The sequence below is a fragment of the Oncorhynchus kisutch genome, linkage group LG7, assembly GCF_002021735.2.
Source record: "Oncorhynchus kisutch isolate 150728-3 linkage group LG7, Okis_V2, whole genome shotgun sequence".
In the NCBI taxonomy this organism is placed as follows: domain Eukaryota; kingdom Metazoa; phylum Chordata; class Actinopteri; order Salmoniformes; family Salmonidae; genus Oncorhynchus; species Oncorhynchus kisutch.
This window is the reverse complement of record NC_034180.2, coordinates 18427588-18444417: the sequence shown is the minus strand read 5'-3', so window position 1 is coordinate 18444417 and position 16830 is coordinate 18427588. Positions and strand designations below refer to the sequence as shown.

The 16830-nt window shown below is 42.3% G+C and overlaps 1 protein-coding gene and 1 pseudogene across 1 annotated transcript in view; one reads left to right on the top strand and one right to left on the bottom strand.

Moving 5' to 3' along the window:
- Positions 1-7852, bottom strand: part of rps6ka5 (ribosomal protein S6 kinase, polypeptide 5) — a 37632-nt gene extending 29780 nt beyond the window's left edge. Inside the window, exon 1 of the mRNA XM_020487659.2 lies at positions 7589-7852. Coding sequence (XP_020343248.1) covers positions 7589-7658 — 70 coding nt within the window. The 5' untranslated portion in view covers positions 7659-7852. The remainder of the gene's footprint in view (positions 1-7588) is intronic.
- A 1962-nt stretch (positions 7853-9814) lies between these two features.
- LOC109894802 (zinc transporter 1-like) lies at positions 9815-14681 on the top strand (annotated as a pseudogene).
- Positions 14682-16830: the final 2149 nt, after the last annotated feature.

Genomic DNA, 16830 nt, shown 5'->3' with positions numbered 1-16830 from the left:
GTAATCTGTGAGTTTGAGGGTGTGCTAGTAGCCTTGTAAACGATGTTCGATGTCAGGTAGCATGGGGAACACTCGCGTGTGTTATGCTGGCGTGCACGCACATCTGTGTACACGTCTCTAAGCACGCAGATCAGAACGGGCATGCTCATTTTAAGACGTGCGTGTCTATTGTAGCAAACACATTCCTGCTGTCTTACAGGCAAGACAGAGAGACACAGAGAGTCTTTGCTCGCTCACTCACTCACTGCGTAAGTGCAACACAAAAAGAGAGTTCACTATTTCACAATGTGTATATCAATTCCATCATCGCACTTTCTCAGTCACCACCTCTGGTAGACACTCACTGATTGACTGGCTGGAAGCCCCAGAGCAATGCATGTCAGGCTGTCTGCCACTGACAACATGGAGATAAAGAGGTTCTGACTGCATAACACCTAATGACTGACAGCCCAGCCGGGCATCCAGTTACGGCCCAGTCCCATTTCACTGTTTATTAATAGATTTTGAGTGGATTGGGTATTCTTTCCAGCCAGACCCCCACCTCAAAGCCAAAGGCCATCGAGCTGCTTCGTAAGTAGGCCTGGAGGCTCATCATATGCAGGATCTGGTAAATACCATCTAGTCACTTATGCCAACTTTTCTTCATATTATGATGAACTGGGACAGTTTTGTCCACATCAAAGTGGCCAACTCAGAGGTCCGATCATACCAGGGATTGACATTAAAAAAAAGGTGGACTCAGGGAGATGATGCAGAAAATAAAACGGCATAGTGCACCACAGGGGAGGTGTCATTAATACCCATGAAACCTAGCGGTCAAACAGGGAAATGGTTCCAATCGTTTCTCCACCATTCATTTTTCCCCATCAGGGATTTAGAAACACTTTCGGGTAACTTCGACCGACTTCTATGCCTGTGCTGTGGGCTTCTAAAAACAAATAATTTGGCACTTCAAGTTTCAGTGCGCACAGCCCCTAGGATTGCTATGTCTGCGGCTTTCCGGCCAAAACCTATATCTTTTAAAAAATTATCATCATTTTGGGGGGTGCTTATATTTGTCCTGTTACACACAAGTGTGTAATGGAAATGTGTTTTGTTTCATATCTCAACGGCCCCTGAGATACCTGCAGGGCCACCACTGTACAGTACCCGTAGAGCGATTATGGTTAAGTGCCTTGCTCAAGGGCACAGCGGCAGATTTTGTTACCTCGTTAGCATCATTATTCGAACCAGCGGCCTTTCGGTTACTGGCCCAAAGCTCTAACCTCGAGGCTACCTGACGCCAAAGGATGTACACATTGGCCTGTAATCAAACCTGACAATTCTCGCATGCTACGCAGGAGACCAACACTGAACCACCAATGCACTGTTAACTGCTGCTGCCGACCACCAGGCAGTGAGGCAGGCTGTTGCCGAGTGAGTGGTAGGGAGGGAGGTAGAGGGCCTGAGGGGTCTGTGTGTTCTGAGAGACCGCTTCAGGCAGCTGAGTGAGCGAAAGGAGAGCTGCGGCAGCACGCATGACAAGTGATGTGAGAACAACAAACTAACAGCACTAGCCTGCTACGGTGCGGTTCAGAAAGTATTCATAACCCTTTAATTATCTCACATTTTGTTGTTTAACACCCTGAAAACAAAATAGATTCAATTGATTTGTTTTCTCACCCATCTACCACACAATACCCTATCAGGAAAAAAGTGAAAACGTGTTTAGAAATTTTTGCAAATGTATTGAAAATGAAATACAGAAACACTTAATTGACATAAATATTCACACCCCTTTGCCATGACACTACAAACTGAGCTCAGGTGAATCCAAATTCCTTCGATCGGATATCCTTGAGATGTCACTACAACTTGACTGGAGTCCACCTAGACTGTGGCCAATTCAATTGTTTGGACATGACTTAGAAAGCCTTCTGTCTATAGAATGGTAACACAGTTGACAGTTCATGTCAGAGCAGAAACTATAGCATGAAGTCAAAGGAACTGTCCCGTAGATCTCCCAGATAGAATTGTGATGGGCCGTACAGTCCGTCACACCTTCCTCATTCCAGGTTTTTCCTTTATTTGTACTATGTTCTACATTGTAGAATAATAGTGAAGACATCAAAATCGATGAAATAACACATATGGAATCATATAGTAACCTAAAAAGTATTCTACTTTGAAGAATCTCAAAAATATATTTTGATTTGTTTTAACACTTTCTTGGTTACTACATGATTCCATGTATGTTATTTCATAGTTTTGACATCTTCACTATTAATCTGCAATGTAGAATGTAGTGAAAATAAAGAAAAACCCTTGAATGAGTAGGTGTGTCCAAACTTGACTGGTACTGTCCATAACATTTTCACATTAATTTATTAAACCCCCCCCCCCAAAAAACATGAAATCTCAAAACTACCCTTTTTTGATTTTGTTCAGTTTCAGACATCGTTTGGAACAATATAATCTACAAGTACATAACATTTCCAGTGGACTCCAGTAATTCTGAAGTTCTGATAAATGTTGTGACCACCAGCACAGTGAATGGTAAATGGATTCAAAGGGAACTCCCTCTGCTGGTGATTTGACGAATATTCAATCCTAAAAGGAGAAATGTGATTGGTTAATAATGAGTTGACCCATCAATGTTTATGTATAAAATGGGTCGGTCATATCATTAAAAGTACCATAGAGTCCACTCTGGAAATCTGATGTTTAAAGAATATATTGTTTCACAAAAATATGTCTAAAAATGAACTAAATCAAAAAGGGTAGTTGAGATATTCATAATGTTGAATAAATGTGAATTTTAGAACCTAAACATACTCCAAGTTATAGTGTGCTCTAAGGAGTAGGCCTGTAAAGACATGAACGGTTCATGGATCATAAGGGAAAGGGGGATACCTAGTCAGTTGCTCAACTGAATGCATTCAACATGACATGTCTTCCGCATTTAACCCAACCCCTCTGAATCAGAGAGGTGCAAGGTCTTAGAGGCGGCGTGTATAGGTCTACAAAGGGTCTGAAATGGCCACTTTTATAACAATAAAAATATATACGGTTTGTGATATAAATGTAAAAAAGCATGTCCATCCTCACAGTTATATTTCCGTGAGAGAATTGACAGAAAAATCAGAGACACCAAAAAATATTTTCTGCTCTCACTGGCGTGGAATCACCCATATATTCCTTAAGTTTACAAGAATAGACTTTTCATCTTCATTTAATACCAAATTTGATGTGCTCCGAATAACAGTGCTCATGGGGCTTTTTTTTACATGGAAATGCCCCGAGTGAGAAGAGAGCAAACGTTATGCAACTTCACCCATTAAAACATAATGTTTAAAAACAACATACAAGGACAGGGCACATTGTAACAAAATAGGATAATAAATACCCTGCACTACAGCAGTCCTCTCCTATCTAAAGCAGAACAGACAGAGCCTTGAGCGAAAACCAGACTATTTTCAGCCATCCAATTTATTTCTCTCTCTTCATGACCTCTGTTTTTAAAGACCCACTTTATTTATTATTCCTGGCCTCAGTGGTGTAAAAAGTACCCAATTGTCATACTTAAGTAAAAGTAATGATACCTTAATTTCATAGAAAATGACTTACATAAAAGTCACTGAGTAAAAGGCTAAAAGTAGTTTTAAAAAAAGTTTTTTGTAAAAAAAAAAAACTTAAGTATCAAAAGTAATTGCAATCGCTAAAATATACTATAATATAAATTACTTCAAATTCCTTATACTAAGCAAACCAGACGGCACCATGTTCTTGTTTTTTATATTTACGGATAGCCAGTGGCACGCTCCAACGCTCACAATGTTTAGTGAGTCTGCCAGATCAGAGGCCGTAGGGATGACCAGGGATGTTCTCTTGATAGGTGTGTGAATTAGACAATTTTCCTGTCCTGCTCAGCATTCAAAATGTAACGAGTACTTTTGGGTGTCAGCGAAAATGTATTTTCTTTAGGAATCTAGTGAAGTAAAAGTTGTCAAAAATATAAATAGTAAATCTAGTACAGATAACCCCCCCCAAAAAACACTTAAGTAGTACTTTAAAGAATTTTTATTTAAGCACTTTACACCACTGCCTGGCTTCCTGCATGGCAAATTGTTTCTGTGTTTTACAGCTCGCTATGGCATCAGAATCAACCAAACTGTCTTCGTATCAAGAACAGAGGCATATTATACACTGCTCAAAAAAATAAAGGGAACACTAAAATAACACATCCTTGATCTGAATGAATGAAATATTCTTATTAAATACTTTTTTCTTTACATAGTTGAATGTGCTGACAACAAAATCACACAAAAACTATCAATGGAAATCAAATTTATCAACCCACGGGGGTCTGGATTTGGAGTCACACTCAAAATTAAAGTGGAAAACCACACTACAGGCGGATCCAACTTTGATGCAATGTCCTTAAAACAAGTCAAAATGAGGCTCAGTAGTGTGTGTGGCCTCCACGTGCCTGTATGACCTCCCTACAACGCCTGGGCATGCTCCTGATGAGGTGGCGGATGGTCTCCTGAGGGATCTCCTCCCAGACCTGGACTAAAGCATCCGCCAACTCCTGGACAGTCTGTGGTGCAACGTGGCATTGGTGGATGGAGCGAGACATGATGTCCCAGATGTGCTCAATTGGATTCAGGTCTGGGGAACAGGCGGGCCAGTCCATAGCATCAATGCCTTCCTCTTGCAGGAACTGCTGACACACTCCAGCCACATGAGGTCTATCATTGTCTTGCATTAGGAGGAACCCAGGGCCAACCGCACCAGCATATGGTCTCACAAGGGGTCTGAGGATCTCATCTCGGTACCTAATGGCAGTCAGGCTACCTCTGGCGAGCACATGGAGGGCTGTGCGGCCCCCCAAAGAATGACTGACCCACCGCCAAACCGGTCAGGCTGGAGGATGTTGCAGGCAGCAGAACGTTCTTGGTGTTCTCTGGCAAATGCGGCCTGCTGGAGGTCATTTTGCAGTGAAAGCACCGCCAGCATTCAAAAGTGGTCTGTGGTCCCCACCTGCAGAACCACTCCTTTATTGGGGGTGTCTTGCTAATTGCCTATAATTTCCACCTGTTGTCTATTCCATTTGCACAACAGCATGTGAAACTTATTGTCAATCAGTGTTGCTTCCTAAGTGGACAGTTTGATTACACAGAAGTGTGATTGACTTGGAGTTACATTGTGTTGTTTAAGTGTTCCCTTTATTTTTTTGAGCAGTGTATTAAGGCACAGCGTGGAATATATCACTTCACTTTATATACAGATACATTCGTAGCCATCATTTTTTGTCTTGTGCAGTGTGGATGGGCGGAGGGGGAGATGGAGTGAGGGAGAGAGACAGGGACAGAGAAACAGAGACAGAAAAGACGTGAGAGGGAGGCTAAAGAAGCCCATGTCTTCACTCTCAAAGTATGGGCTGCTACTCTGCTAAGGAACTGCTCAGATACAGTGCATTTGGAAGGTATTCAGACCCCTTGACTTTCTCCACCTTTTGTTATGTTACAGCCTTAATCTAAAATGGATTAAATAGCTTTTTTCCCCACTCATCAATCTACACATAATAACCCATATTTCTAAAAGGTTTTTAGAAATGTTTGCAAATTTATAACAAATCAAAAACTGAAATACTACATTTACATAAGTATTCATACTCTGTACTTTGTTGAAACACCATTGGCAGCGATTACAGCCTCAGTGTTTTTTTGGGGGGTATGACCCTACAAGGTGGGCACACTTGCATTTGGGGAGTCTCTCCCATTATTTTCTGCAGATTCTGTGCACAGCTAAATTCAGGTCATCCAGAGATGTTCAATCGGGTTCAAGTCCAGGCTCTGGCTGGGCCACTGAAGGACATTCAGAGACTTGTCCCGAAGCCACTCCTGCGTTGTCTTGGCTGTGTGCTTAGGGTCATTGTCCTGTTGGAAGGTGAACCATCGCCCCAGTCCGAGGTCCTGAGCGCTCTGGAGCAGGTTTACATCAAGGATCTCTCTGTACTTTGCTCTGTTCATCTTTCCCTCAACCGATGACTGGTCTCCCAGTCCCTGCCATGCCACTGAAAAACATCCCCACAGCATAATGCTGCCACCACGCTTCGCCGTAGGGATGGTGCCAGGTTTCCTCCAGACGTGACTCTTGGCATTCAACATTTCTGAAAACCTGTTTCCGCTTCGTCATTGTGGGGTATTGTGCGTAGATTGATGAAAAAAAACATTAATTTAATTGATTTTAGAATAAGGCAGTAACGTAATAAAATGTGAGTGTGAATACTATCCAAATGCACTGTACATGCTAGAATGTGCCAATAGGATCTCACTAGCTCGTGCTTGGCTCTGCCCATCTATTTGCTTGTTCTGACCACAATGATTAATTTGCTCCCATTGGAAACGACAGACTCTGGTCTATCTTGAGTTAGTTATACAAATCTTTGAATGAATTAGGTGGTAAACGATTGGAATCATTTCCGTGTTTAATTGCTAGGTTTTATGGGTATTATGGAAAGGAAAAATGGGAAGGTCAACATTTGAAGTAAATAAAGATCGCAAATCCTTAGTACAGAAAAAAAAAGAGGAAATTGCACTTGCAATGAATGATTGGGCTACATTGCAACATCCTCCAAAAATGATTGATGGGGTGGGACAATACAAACTTGAAATACAGACAGTGAGTGCAGTGTCCAACTGAAACTTGACGCTGACAGCTATCACTCAAGGTTCTTGAGCCTGAAAACCATGGCATAGCTAATGTCTGACTGCAGCACAAAATAACCACTATGATTTAACACCCACAATGCAGTTTAACACACACGATGCGGATGGGAATATTACCTACTGCTGTAACTTATACTTCTAACTTATACAAGCCACCACAAATGGGAAAACAGGCTTTTAAAACGTCTGACACAAACAGCTAGCCATTAGCCATCCTGTCAAGCGCTCTTCGGTGTTATACTTCAAATCCTCGCTAACGTTAGTGTTTGATGTTCAACTTATTTGTTTGAATGACAGCGAATATCACCGTTAAAAAACCTGAGCCATTTTAAATAGCCGCCAAAAAGCATGCATGACGATGGTGAGTATAATTTGTGTCACAATCCAACAGGAATCTGTAACAAAAACGTCGTAAAGTAACGTTACAAGATTGCCAACAATCAACGCACACAAAGTAACATGATCAATGCACCTAGCTAACTAGCTGCCGAATAGGCATCAACTCACCACGTAGCTTATTCTTAATGTTTGCCCATAGGCTACCAGAGTGAGGACAGACATTTATCGAAATAAACGTGGTGAGTGAAAAACGATGAAATAGCCCACTCCCTACCCTGTATCTTATTCTGCCGCTATACAACTTTGTATGCGTTGTTTGTTACCAACCTTGTCATTTACGAAGTTGTTGGAACAGAATCCAGTTGGAACGTTCCACAAATTATACCCACCCTGCGTGACGACGGTCAAGTTAGCTTGGCTAGCTAGGTTAGCAAGCACTTTTCCCTGCCTTTTTTGGACTTGACCGGATGCACTTGCAGACTAAGTTAGCTAACCGATTCGTTAGCTAATCACTATTAGCTAGCTAGCCAACTTACCATTTTTCAGCTCATGTTTCACAGTAAACAGGTCACCTTCTCTAGAAGATCCTTCCATCGAAGATGGCATTGTATTCCAAATGTGCCCAAAATATACACTTGCTTAGCAAACCATCAACATAGCTAAGATAGTTTGAAATTACAGAATCACATGTAACGTCAGCTAGCTATATCTGATTGTAATTTGGTGTTGAGCATTGGGGGAAAGATCTGGTTAGCTTGCCAAGCAAGACAAAAATGTGTCTACAAGATAGCGTGGGGGGCGGGTAACCACTACTACCTTCACGACCAAGTCCTCCTGTAGCTGTGATTGGGGTTGCTATGTGGAGTTTTAACATCTGATTGGTCCATTTTGCTATCCATGAAAGAGAGGCCATCCTTCCTGCCCTCTTATTGGTCAGATACTGACAGCTGAAATCAAGGTCCTCCTTCTTACAAGACCAGGGTTGAGGGTCTGCCAGCTGATCTAACAAAATTATTGAGCATTTAGATTTTTTCTTAATGAAATATAGAGGAACAGAGAACAGCAACAGCATCACATACAATGGTGTAGTGGAGAGTTAAGTTTTTGGCCCAAAAGTTTACCCACCTTTTGCAGAAAAATGCACTATAAGTATAGGAAGCGTGATTTTATTTCTCACAATGACGGGTATTCAGGGTTTACCTACTAATCTTTTGTACCACTATACCACTGAACACAAACATTTCCAGTATATCTGTAGAAAGAAAATGTCTGCCATGAAACCAGAACCGTAACTTGATATGCCACTCCCTTAAGCCACATATGTCAGGCCTAAGACTCATGGAATGATTAATCAGCATCAAGATTAGGCTATGATATTTGTTTTATATTAGGCCTATGCAAAACACTCAGCTCAAACTCTCTGAATATAAACTGTCACTGTTTCCATACTGTGAAAAGGGTTGCCTTTTGCCACCACCTTGTGGTGATGAAATGAAAATAAATGTCAATAAATGTTAATCAAAAATGACACTCTGATACAACTTGGGCCATTTACACTAGGTTAGGAGTTGTAACACTGATAGGAATGCTACTGTACATCCAGTATAGCATCCAGCTCAGAGTTACAACCATTTACATTTTGGCAGACTTAGTGAGTGCATACTTTTTCATTTTTAACTAGGCAAGTCAGTTAAGAACAAATTCTAATTTTCAATGACTGCCTACCAGGGAACAGTAGGTTAACTGCCTTGTTCAAGGGCACAACAACAGATTTTTACCTTGTCGGCTCAGGGATTCGATCCAGCAACCTTTCGGTTACTGGCTCAACGCTCTAACCACTAGGCTACCTGCCACCCCTCATGCTGGTTCCCCATGGGAATCGAACCCACAACCCTGGCATTGCTCAGAGTTACAGCCAGCATCGGGCTCAGAGTTACAGTACATACAGCATCCAGCTCAGTTACATCCAGCATCCAGGAGGATATAACTATGAGCTGGATCCAACACACTTTAAAATAAGAGTCCCCCAATTTGTCATGCCAAAATAAAAGTGATGCCATTTCCAATTTCAAAACAATAGTTCCTCGATTTGCCATACTAAAATAAAAGTCCCGCGATTTCAGATTTCAAAATAAGAGTCACTCAATTGGTCATGGACTATCATTTGTTTTTCAACAGGATGACCCAACACACCACCAGGATGTCTAAGGGCTATTTGACCAAGAAGGAGAGTGATGGAGTGCTGCATCAGATGACCTGGCCTCCACAATCACCCAACCTCAACACAATTGAGATGGTTTGGGATGAGTTGGACCGCAGATTGAAGGAAAAGCAGCCAACAAGTGCTCAGCATATGTGGGAACTCCTTCAAGACTGTTGGAAAAGCGTTCCAGGTGAAGCTGGTTGAGAGAATGCCAAGAGTGTGCAAAGTGGTCATCAAGGCAAAGGGTGGCTACTTTTAACACTTTTTTGGTTACAACATGATTCCATATGTGTTATTTCATAGTTTTGATGTCTTCACCATTATTCTACAATGTAGAAAATAGTACAAATAAAGAAAAACCCGATGTAGCAGCCAGGATTAGAGGAGTGAAACCTGGGGACAGACAGATTACTCTCCAACACCAGATACATAGATACAGAGTCCCACTTCTACACACAAATGATCAAGTTCCCTGAAAAATGTACATAAAAATATAGCTATCTGGTGTGTGACATACAGTATATGTGCATCGATGTCCACAGAGGGATAGAGGGAGCGCATGGAAGGTGGGGACACTGTGTTGAAGGGTGTCTGTGCTGTGGGTATTGGTGAGGTTGTCGTGTTCAACACAGGCACTCTTCAAAAGCCCAGTCTTTCTTACGCTGCTGCTACTCCCTTTTTATTATCCATGCATAGTCACTTTACCCCTACCTACATGTAGTACATATTACCCCAACTAACCTCTACCCCCGCATATTGACTACCTCCTTCCCAAATGCAGGTGTGCCAAGCTTGTAGCGTCATACCCAAGAAGACTTAAGGTGCCAAAGGTGCTGCAACAAAGTACTGAGTAAAGGGTGTGAATACTTATGTAAAGGTTATATTTCAGTTAGCAAACCTGTTTTTGCTTTGTCATTATGGGGTATTGTGTGTAGATTGATGAGGGGGAAAAAAACCAATTTAATTAATTTTAGAATAAGGCTGCAATGTAACAAAATGTGGGAAAAGTCGAGGGGTCTGAGTAGTTTCCGAAGGCCTACCCCCATTTCCCCTCTAACTATTACCACATGTTCATAAAAAATATATATATATATGCAGGATTTTGTTCTTTGTTGTCAGCTATATTTCAAACTGCTTAAACAGTGGTAAATTCATTTCCTTAAACTAAACGTTGTGTTAATGACCATAGCCTGTAATTATTAAGAGAGGTAAATTCAACAGACAGACCATGATCTCCTCCAGGACCTGCTCTGAGATTCCTTGTCTTCAGAATGAAATCAAACAGCATAGGTCTACTGGTCTCATCTTCAACGGATTTTCTCCCTAATACTCTCTCGTATTTGTGAATTCCATGAGTGCATGTTTTTAAAGTAAGAAAATATTTCCTAAAAAAATACATAAAAAATGGAATAAACTAAAGTAAGAAATAGTAACACAATAACAAGGCTTTATAAAGTTTGGGGAGTTTCTCCCATTCTTCTCTGTAGATCCTCTCAAGCTCTGTCAGGTTGGATGGGGAGAGTTACTGCACAGCTATTTTCAGGTCTCTCCAGAGATGTTCAATCAGTTTTAAGTCCAGGCTCTGGCTGGGCCTCTCAAGGACATTCCATTCAGAGACTTGTCCCGAAGCCACTCCTGCATTGTCTTGGCTGTGTGCCTAGGGTCGTTGTCCTGTCTGAAGGTGAACCTTCGCCCCAGTCTGAGGTCCTGAGAGCCGTGGATCAGGTTTTCATCAAGGAGCTCTCTGTACTTTGTTTTGATCTTGACTAGTCTTCCGGTCCCTGCGGTTGAAAACAACCACACAGCATGATGCTGCCACCACCATCCTTCACCGTAGGGATGGTGCCACATCCTCCTGACGTGACTCTTGACATTCAGGCCACCAAAGAGTTCAATCTTGGTTTCATCAGACCAGAGAATCTTGATTCTCATGGTCTGAGAGTCTTTAGGTGCCATTTGGAAAACTCCAAGCGGGCTGTCATGTGCCTTTTACTGAGGACTGGCTTCCGTCTGGCCACTCTACCATAAAGGCCTGATTGGACGAGTGCTGCAGAGATGGGAAAATGGTTCCTTCCAGAAGGACAACCATCTCCACAGCTGAACTCTAGAGCTCTGTCAGAGTGACCATTGGGTTCTTGGTCACCTCCCTTACCAAGGCCCTTCTCCCCTGAGTGCTCAGTTTGGCCGGGCGGCCAGCTCTAGGAAGAGTCTTGGTGGTTACAAACTTCTTCCATTTAAGAATGATGGGAGGCCACTGTGTTCTCAGGGACCTTCAATCCTGCAGAATTTTTTTGGTACCCTTCCCCAGATCTGTGGCTCGACACAATCCTGTCTCGACGGTCTACGGACAATTCCTTCGACCCCATGGCTTGGTTTTTGCTCTGACATGCACTGTCAACTGTGCGACCTTATATAGACAGGTGTGTGCCTTTCCAAATCATGTCCAATCAATTGAATTTACCACAGGTGGACTCCAATCAAGTTGTAGAAACATCTCAAGGATGATCAATGGAAACAGGATGCACCTGGGCTCAATTTCGAGTCTTATAGCAAAGGGTCTGAATACATAAGAAAAATAAGGTCATTTTTTAATACATTTGCAAACTGTGTGTAGATTGCTGAGGATTGTTTATTTATTTAATCCATTTTAGAATAAGGCTGTAACGTAACAAAATGTGGAAAAAGTCAAGGGGTCTGAATACTTTCCGAAGGCACTGTATATGAATTTTAAAATATAGAATGGTATTTATACAAGGCCTGTATTATACTCATCATTCAGGATTCTTACGTTTAGTCTGGATACCTGTTTGTGCTAACATTCCACTACTTGTACTCCATGTAATATGCCAAATATATGGCACAGATTACAAGGAGTAGAATGAAAGCACAAATCAGGTCTTATTTTCCATACAGAAATCCCCAATAAGGACAACCTTGAGGTCCACAGGAAGGAAATCTCCCTGGAGGAGTTGAATGAGAGCCATCATGACTCCAATTCACAGCTCAACATGCAGGGTGTTTTCCTCCACAGCCTAGGTTATGCCCTCGGCTCTGTCATCATTGTGGTCAACGCTCTCATCTTCACCTACATGTGGAGGCCTTGTCATGCTGGAGAGACCTGTGTCAACCCAGGCTACAACAGCCATGACTACATTAACCACCAACAACATGTCAATGCTACGCTGGTCACCATGCTTGGTAGTAGTACCCAGACTACAGTGTTGGCCATATTGCTCTGTACCTGAAGGAGTCAGCCCCCATCCTCCTGCAGACTGTTCCAAAACAGATAAACATGCACCGGCTGCTGGGGAGGGTCAGGAGCCTAGATGGTGTGTTGGCTGTCCACGACTTACACATCTAGCAGCTGGCAGAGAGCAGGATCATTCCCACAGCACACATCAAATGCTTCCTACATGGATGTGGCCAAGCAAATCAAAGGTCTCTTTCATGGAGAGGGTATCCATGCCACAACGGTTTCAACCAAAGTTTATTACCGTTAACTTTGTATCTGATACACTGAACAAAAATATAAACGCAACATTTAAAGTGTTGGTCCCATGTTTCATGAGCTGAAATAAAAGATCCCAGAAGGTTTCTGTACACAAAAATCTTATTTCGCCAAAATTTTGAACATTGAGCATTATTCCTTTGCTAAGATATTCCATCCACCTGACAGATCTGGCATGTCAAGAAGCTGATTAAACAGCATGATCATTACACAGGTGCGTGTTGTGCTGGGGACAATAAAAGGACACTCTAAAATGTGCAGTTTTGTCACACAACACACCGTCACAGATGTGCAATTGGGAGCGTGCAATTGGCATGCTGATTGCAGGAATGTCTACCAGAGCTGCTGTAATTGCTTTACCAAAAGTCGCCTCCAACGTTGTTTAAGAGAATTTGGCAGTACGTCCAACCAGCCTCACAACCGCAGACCACGTGTAGCCGTGCCAGCCAAAATCAAATCAAATTTTATTGGTCACATACACATGGTTAGCAGATGTTAATGCGAGTGTAGCGAAATGCTTGTGCTTCTAGTTCCGACCGTGCAGTAATATTTAAGTCATCTAACAATTTCACAACAACTACCTTATATACACACACAAGTGAAAAGGAATGAATAAGAATATGTACATAATATATGGATGAGCGATGGCCGAGCGGCATAGGCAAGATGCAGTAGATGATATAGAGTACAGTATATACATATGAGGTGAGTAATGTAGGGTATGTAAACATTATATAAAGTGGCATTGTTTAAAGTGACTAGTGATACATTTATTACATCCAATTTTTTATTATTAAAGTGACTAGAGATTTGATCCCAGGACCTCCATACCCGGCTTCTTCACCTGCGGGATCGTCTGAGACCAGCTAACCAGAACTGCAGTTCTGCATCATAACTGACTTCAGTGGGCAAATGCTCACCTTCGATGGCCACTGGCAAGCTGGAGAACTGTGCTCTTCACGGATGAATCCCGGTTTTAACTGTACTGGGCAGATGGCAGACAGCATGTATGGTGTTGTGTGGGCGAGCAGTTTGCTGATGTCAACGTTGTGAGCAGAGTGCCCCATGGTGGCAGTGGGGTTATGGTATGGGCAGGCATAAGCTACGGACAACAAACACAATTGCATTTTATTGATGGTAATTTGAATACACAGAGATACCGTGACGAGAGCCTGAGGCCAAATGTCATGCAATTCGACCACCACCATCACTTCATGTTTCACTATAATAATGCACAGCCCCATGTTTCAAGGATCTGTACACAATTCCCGGAAGCTGAAAATGTCCCACTTCATCCATGGACTGCATACTCACCAGACATGTCACCCATTGAGCATGTTTGGGATGCTCTGGATCAATGTGTTCGACAGCCTGTTCCAGTTCCCGCCAATATCCAGCAACTTTGCACAGCCATTGAAGAAGAGTGGGACAACATTCCACAGGTCACAATCAACGGCCTGATCAACTCTATGCGCAGGAGATGTTTCACACTGCATGAGGAAAATTGTGGTCACACCAAATATTGACTGGTTTTCTGATCCACGCCCCTACCTTTTTTAAAAAGGTATCTGTGACCAACAGATGCATGTCTGTATTTCCAGTCATGTGAAATCCATAAATTAGGGCCCTAATGAATTTCTTTAAATGGACTGATTTCCTTATATGCACTGTAACTCAGTCAAAATCTTTGAAATTGTTTCATGTTGTGTTCATTTCTTTGTTCAGTGTATTTACATGTGTGAGCTCTCCTGTCGGACGCAGTGTGGCCCAGATGCTGTGCTGTGGAAGCTTTGACAGAACAGCGCCAAGAGGCCCGGCTGGAGAAGAGGTTGATTTCTCTCAGTATCACAACACCAGTCATCCTCAATACAACAGTCACCCTTTACAGCTACCATCACTCGTCCAATCACATTCCTAGTGTCTGGATATTCTGCCTACTGTGTCTATGTGAAGGAGTTGGTGTAGGCTGAGAAAACAAGTACTATTACAGCCTCTGCCATGGCTTTATGAGCTCTTTAGTTGCCTTTGTCATTGAATAGTCAGTCACAATTGTGTCTATAGGCTTTGCAGACAACTTGAGTATGCAACTCTTATAATCGTGCCAGTAATTAGGTCACTGTATTTACAACAATACTCTGGACCTCTGGTAGTCTCTATGGGGGTGCCACAGGGTTCAATTCTCGGGCCGACTCTTTTCTCTATATACATTAACGATGTCGCTCTTGCTGCTGGTGATTCTCTGATCCACCTCTACGCAGACGACACCATTCTGTATACTTCTGGCACTTCTTTGGACACTGTGTTACCAAACCTCCAGACGAGCTTCAATGCCATACAACTCTCCTTCCGTGGCCTCCAACTGCTCTTAAATGCAAGTAAAACTAAATGCATGCTCTTCAACCGATTGCTGCATGCACCTGCCCACCCATCCAGCATCACTACTCTGGACTGTTCTGACTTAGAATATGTGGACAATTACAAATGCCTAGGTGTCTGGTTAGATTGTAAACTCTCCTTCCAGACTCACATTAAGCATCTCCAATCCAAAATTAAATCTAGAATCGGCTTCCTATTTCGCAGCAAAGCATCCTTAACTCATGCTTCCAAACATACTCTTGTAAAACTGACCATCCTACCGATCCTTGATTTTGGCGATGCCATTTACAAAATAGCCTTCAACACTCTACTCAGCAAATTGGATGCAGTCTATCACAGTGCCATCTGTTTTGTCACCAAAGCCCCATATACTACCCACTATTGCAACCTGTATGCTCTCATTGGCTGGCCCTCGCTTCATATTCGTCACCAAACCCACTGGCTCCAGGTCATCTATAAGTCTTTGCTAGGTAAAGCCCCGCCTTATCTCAGATCACTGGTCACCATAGCAGCACCCACCCGTAGCACACGCTCCAGCAGGAATATTTCACTGGTCACCCCCAAAGCCTATTCCTATTTTGGCCACCTTTCCTTCCAGTTCTCTGCTGCCAATGACTGGAACAAATGACAAAAATCACTGAAGCTGGAGACTCATATCTCCCTCACTAACTTTAAGCATCAGCTGTCAGCTCACAGATCACTCACTGCACCTGTACATAGCCAATCTGTAAATAGCCCATCCAACTATCTCATCCCTATATTGTTTTTTGCTCCTTTGCACCCCAGTATCTCTACTTGCACATTCATCTTCTGCACATATATCACTCCAGTGTTTAAATGCTAAATTGTAATTACTTCACCACTACGGCCTATTTATTGCCTTAGCTCCCTAATCTTACCTCATTTTCACACACTGTATACAGATTCTTTCCCTATTGTTATTGACTGTACGTTTGTTTATTCCATGTGTAACTCTGCGTTGTTGTTTGTGTCGCACTGCTTTGCTTTATCTTGGCCAGGTCACAGTTGTAAATGAGAACTTGTTCTCAACTGACCTATCTGGTTAAATAAAGGTGAAATAAAACAAACAGAGACCATTCTCATCTGTATTAGGATTCTGTTCTCATGGTCTGGAACACCCACCCACTCACAGACCAAGAGGCAAGGACCAAATACCTCCTTTTCTTTATACTGTTATCACTTTGACACTTGCTAAGCAACCGTTTGTAAAATATTAAACACTGTTGTGGGCAAATTTCCCCTGTTTCCATCTGTGAGTAGGAATGTGCGTTTTGGCTCAAGGATCACAACTTGACATAACCACCATAGTGGCCCACTGAGTATAAAGGCAACACTGAGTCCTTTGTACAAATCCACCCATGTCTACTGTCTTCCATAGCACTCCATTAGAAAAGAGCCATTATTATAAGTGCCATTATTATAAGCATACAGTAGGTCCAACGTGCTTTAAAGAGAGAGAGAGAGAGAGAGAGAGAGAGAGAGAGACGCTCTAAATAAATAAAAAACGGCAGTGAGAACATCCTGACCTATCATTCTCACCAAAACAAACTGACATTATGTGAAGCTGATGAACGTCCCATTTGTCAGAACCGCTCATGTTTTCTTGCAAATATCAACAATAAGTGTAAAAATTATATGAATATTTTTGACAATATAAATACTTTTATGTC